The 4461-nt window shown below is 38.2% G+C and overlaps 1 protein-coding gene across 1 annotated transcript in view; it reads right to left on the reverse strand.

Annotated features, from left to right (window-relative positions):
- Nucleotides 1-464: 464 nt before the first annotated feature.
- LOC101860484 overlaps nt 465-4461 on the reverse strand; it is a gene marked incomplete in the record, with an annotated part of 40440 nt that continues 36443 nt past the window's right edge. Inside the window, 2 exon segments of the mRNA XM_013079825.2 lie at nt 465-1269; nt 2655-2789. Of these exon segments, the coding sequence (XP_012935279.1) occupies nt 1016-1269; nt 2655-2789 (389 nt within the window).

Raw genomic sequence — 4461 nt, forward strand, 5'->3', positions numbered from 1 at the left:
GAGCTGGGCAAAGAATTGATTCCTAAACTGATTCCGGAAATTAGTGCTACAGTAGAAAAGTTCCGATACATGTAGTTCTTTTAACTTTTAACTTAAAACAACGGTTACCAAATATTTTTTTTAAAAGTTGGTAGCGCGCGATGTTCTGAAATTGAGGCTACCCTGAATCCTGAAGCCGGCAACTGGCTAAGAGTTGGACTAATCCGAAGTAGTTGCTACTCGTGGAAGTAACTGCAACTTGCAGAAAGTAATCATGTAATTTTCTTGGTGTAAGACTCAACGGAAGTACTTTTTACTAACCGGGAGTAACTGTTATTGTCTTGGAGTCCGAACCACCGGAAGAAATCATATTAGTAGAAAGTACTCGTAATTGGGTTCGAACTCTATTCCTACGATTCCTAGCTTTCAATAATTGGGAGCCTGAGATTGTCGAAAAAGACATAAATAAACGGAACCAACCAGGATTATGTAGTGTTTTTTAATGGTGTGTGGTAGTGAAACAGTTACCTTATTATGGGAGTGTGCTATTTTAATGGAAGAGGATCGTAAATATCTGTTTCAGATGTGGCATTTGGGGATGATGATGATGATGATGATGATGATGATGATGATGATGATGATGATGATGACGTACATACTATTTTATATTCATACCACTTCTGGGCATAGCCTTCAATTTTCTCTGTTCTTCCCGATTTGTTTTTATCGCACCTTTTGACATTATGACGTGTATGCCCGCACTTTTATTGCTATAGCTTGTAGTCAATAGATTTTCCATTATTTTTTTGTACATGTTCCTGAAGAAGCCTTTTACAGGGCGAAACTTTGAGCTTATATTAAATTTGAAAAAATCTGCTAAGTCTCAAACCCTTTTTTATTCCCTGCTACCTACAAAGACGATGATGATGATGATGATGATGATGATGATGATGATGATGATGATGATGATGATGATGATGATGATGATGAAGATGATGATGCGTTTCCTTCAACTTCGCATCAGTCATTCTCCAACCTACTGCGGAGCATTCTGTACTTTGAAAACATTAAGTTTGTCTTCGTGCATCGTCACAATCATCCCACGCTCCCCCACGGCCACTGACTTGAGGTTGAGCTCCTTTGTGTTCGAGCGCGTGATCACCTGCCTCGTGGGCCGGCCCTCTGCCGACATGGCAATAACGCTGTTGGTGTCTTTGTCCGCCACCAGGATCACCCCTTGCTTGTCCACCGAGATACCGAACGGCTTTTTGATGGCTAGGCCTGTGGACACTGGTGACAGATATCGGATGAGATTAGATAAGATGAGATACGATACGATGAGATGAAATGATATGATAAATATGAGATGATAAAGATGGGATGATATAGAGGAGATGAGACGAGAGGATATTATAAAAGATGAGATGATAATGATGAGATGATAAAGCGAGGATGATATGGTATGAGATAATGAAGATAAGATGGGACGATAAAGATGAAAAGATAAAAATGAAATGATGAGAAAATATAGAGAAGATGAGATGAGATGAGATTATGAAGATCAGATGGGATTATAAATATGAGGAGATGAAGAGGAGATGATAAAGATCAGATGAGATGATAAAGAAAAAAAATGAGATAATAAAGATGAGATGAGATGATAAAGATGAGATAATAAAAAAGATGAGATAATAAAATAGATAAGATGAGATGAAATGAAAAAGATTAAATGATAATGATGAGATAATAAAGATGAGAGAATAAATAGTGAGATGCGATAAGAGAAGATTAGAAGTGTTAGAAAGAGGTGTACGAGTTTTTCAGCACAATAAAGTCATATAAGTGCCGCAGATTAGAGGTGTTACAAGAGAGTAGCAAACACACAAAACAGAGAAGGAGGAGAGATAAAAACGAGAGATGTTTGATAGGAAAGAAGGAGCAAACTATACCAGAGCATCCGCCAACGACCCAGAGATAAAATAAGGTAATCTCAGATAAGGCAAAATGAGATGAGCTGAAATGGGGTGATATGAGATGGAATAGGGTGGGATGGGATGAAATAAGATAGGATAGGATGAGATGAGATTAGATAAGATGAAATGAGATGAGATGAAATGAGACGCGAGAAACATTTTTTATTGTCGTGATACTGGTACATAGGATAGAAGAATCATTTGCATTTTTTGTGCAGCGTAGCTCTTTGGCATATAACGGCGTTGTTGTTGTTGGTGTGTTGTTGGTGTGTTGTTGTTGCTGCTGATGTTGTTGTTGCTGATGTTGTTGTTGTTTTTGATGATGATGTTGTTTTTGTTGTTGTTGATGATGATAATGATGATGATGATGATGATGATGATGATGATGATGATGATGATGATGATGATGATGATGATGATGATGATGATGGAAATAGAAAGACATAAAAAGTTCTGCTTCATGTTACCCCCCCCCCCCCCCCCATGACACTCACAAACAAACCAACCGATTCATTTTTTTTTCCAAGCGCCTGATTTCATAACGATGTCTCGCATTAATACACTGGCCTTCGTGCATAACGTCATGACCATCACCATGTTGTGGTGATCAAAACGTAAAAATCTTTAGATTTTTATTTTCATTAAAAATATATTTTTAAACTTTTCTTTTCTTTTTATTTTCCTAAGAGGTAGACGGCTTACCGTCAGGACTGTAATTGAAGAGTACGACTCCGTTCTGTCTGAAACAGACGCAGGTCGAGATTGTGGGATCCGAGACCAGGATGTCTCTGCTGGGCGTGGTACACATGTACATCGGGTTGGCCAATAGGTGACTTCCTGTGTGGGTCGGGGTTTTTATGAGGTGAGAGACAAATAGATTGTTTTGTTTGAGCACAGAGACGTTCATCATTTTGCGAAATTAGAATTACAAAGTTCTATCTGACATTTTCGGCCCTTTTGAGCTACTAAAATCGTGAGATCAGAAACCAACTGTTCTATCTCCTCTATCAAAATCGTTAGATTATTCGGAGTCATTATCAAAATCTTCAAAGAATTGCATTTCAAAAAGGTTGACATGTTGTGAAACTCAAAATTTTGATCGTCAAATGTCTCAAAACTAGACACATGTACTGAAAAGATAGAACTTTGTACGTAATTTTAAGGTAGGAATTCGGTGCTTTTTAGCACAAGGAGGAACATTAACAGGTTATCACAATTTAGTGCCTTTGAGTGCACAGAAGTACATCAACAGTTTTACCAACATTTAGTGTGTGTGGGTGCAAAGAAAATTAATAATTTAGTACATAGGCTGTGGTGTCAGATTATGATTTATCCTACGAGTGAAATTGCCAAGTTGTAATTACGAGTTTCAACGAGTGATTACAACTGGCAATTTCACAAGTAGGATATTAAATCATGTTCTAACACCATCACGAGTGTAATGATTTTCTTATACCATACTGACATCAGCTGGCGAAATAGCTGCGGGCCCACAAAGTTCAAATGAACAATCAACTGAACAAGAGGATCATTTGAAGAGTCTCACATGAAAACAAAAACAAAATGTTCATGCCCGCCGGAGTCAGAGTGAGGATTGGAAAGAAATGTGGATTGTTTTCCTTTGTTTTTAGCCGTGCGAATTTACATGTTGGACTATCATTCTTCCGCATAATAAACCCCAAACAAAACAATAATAACGTACGCTTAGAAAAAAGCAGGCAGAAAACTAAAGATTCAAAAGTTGAAAAATTAAGAACTTGCATTAATTATTTTATGACATGTTGTTGTGAGAATAGAGGTGACTTTGATTCCAAACTTTGCAACCAAATCAAAACAAGGCGGAGAGTCGTTCGCTAACATAGACTTGCTAGCACTGCAATGCAATACAGTGCGGCACTCTGAGGTAGAGACATAATCCCGGTTCACTATGGTGTGCACCATTTGACTCAATGTGGAAGCATCGTAGAGAGTTGCGTGTACTCTCTACAGTAGGGACACTGGTAGACTAGTGTTTCGCACTTCACTTGGTGAGCACGCTTTGCAGCGAAGTTTTTTACAGAAGGCAAAGAGCGGCTGCCATAACATTGCACGGTTTAGGAACGTTATGATTGAAGTCTATACTTTGCTTACAGAATTTTAGAAGGCGAAAATAGTGCGCGGAGTAACTTATGAGAATTTTTATATTACACGTGAGAACACGTGTGAAATATCAGTTTATATTTCACGTGTGAAATATAAGGATTTATTTTACGGGAAGTGCAATGCTAGGACAGCTCCAAGTATGGTATGAAAACACATCTACACAATTACCAACATTTACTGTGAATACATCTACACAATTACCTTTATTTAACGCTAGGAAAAGATAAGACTGGGGAAGTAAAAAGTAAAAGCTACCAGTGGCATTCTTCAGCCATTGCTGTGTGCGTGCGTGTGTATGTGTGTGTTTGTATGTGTGTGTGTGTGTGTGTGTGTGAGAGAGAGAGAAAGAGAGAGAGAGAGAGAGAGA

Source organism: Aplysia californica, unplaced genomic scaffold, assembly GCF_000002075.1.
Source record: "Aplysia californica isolate F4 #8 unplaced genomic scaffold, AplCal3.0 scaffold00065, whole genome shotgun sequence".
NCBI classification, from domain to species: Eukaryota; Metazoa; Mollusca; class Gastropoda; order Aplysiida; family Aplysiidae; genus Aplysia; species Aplysia californica.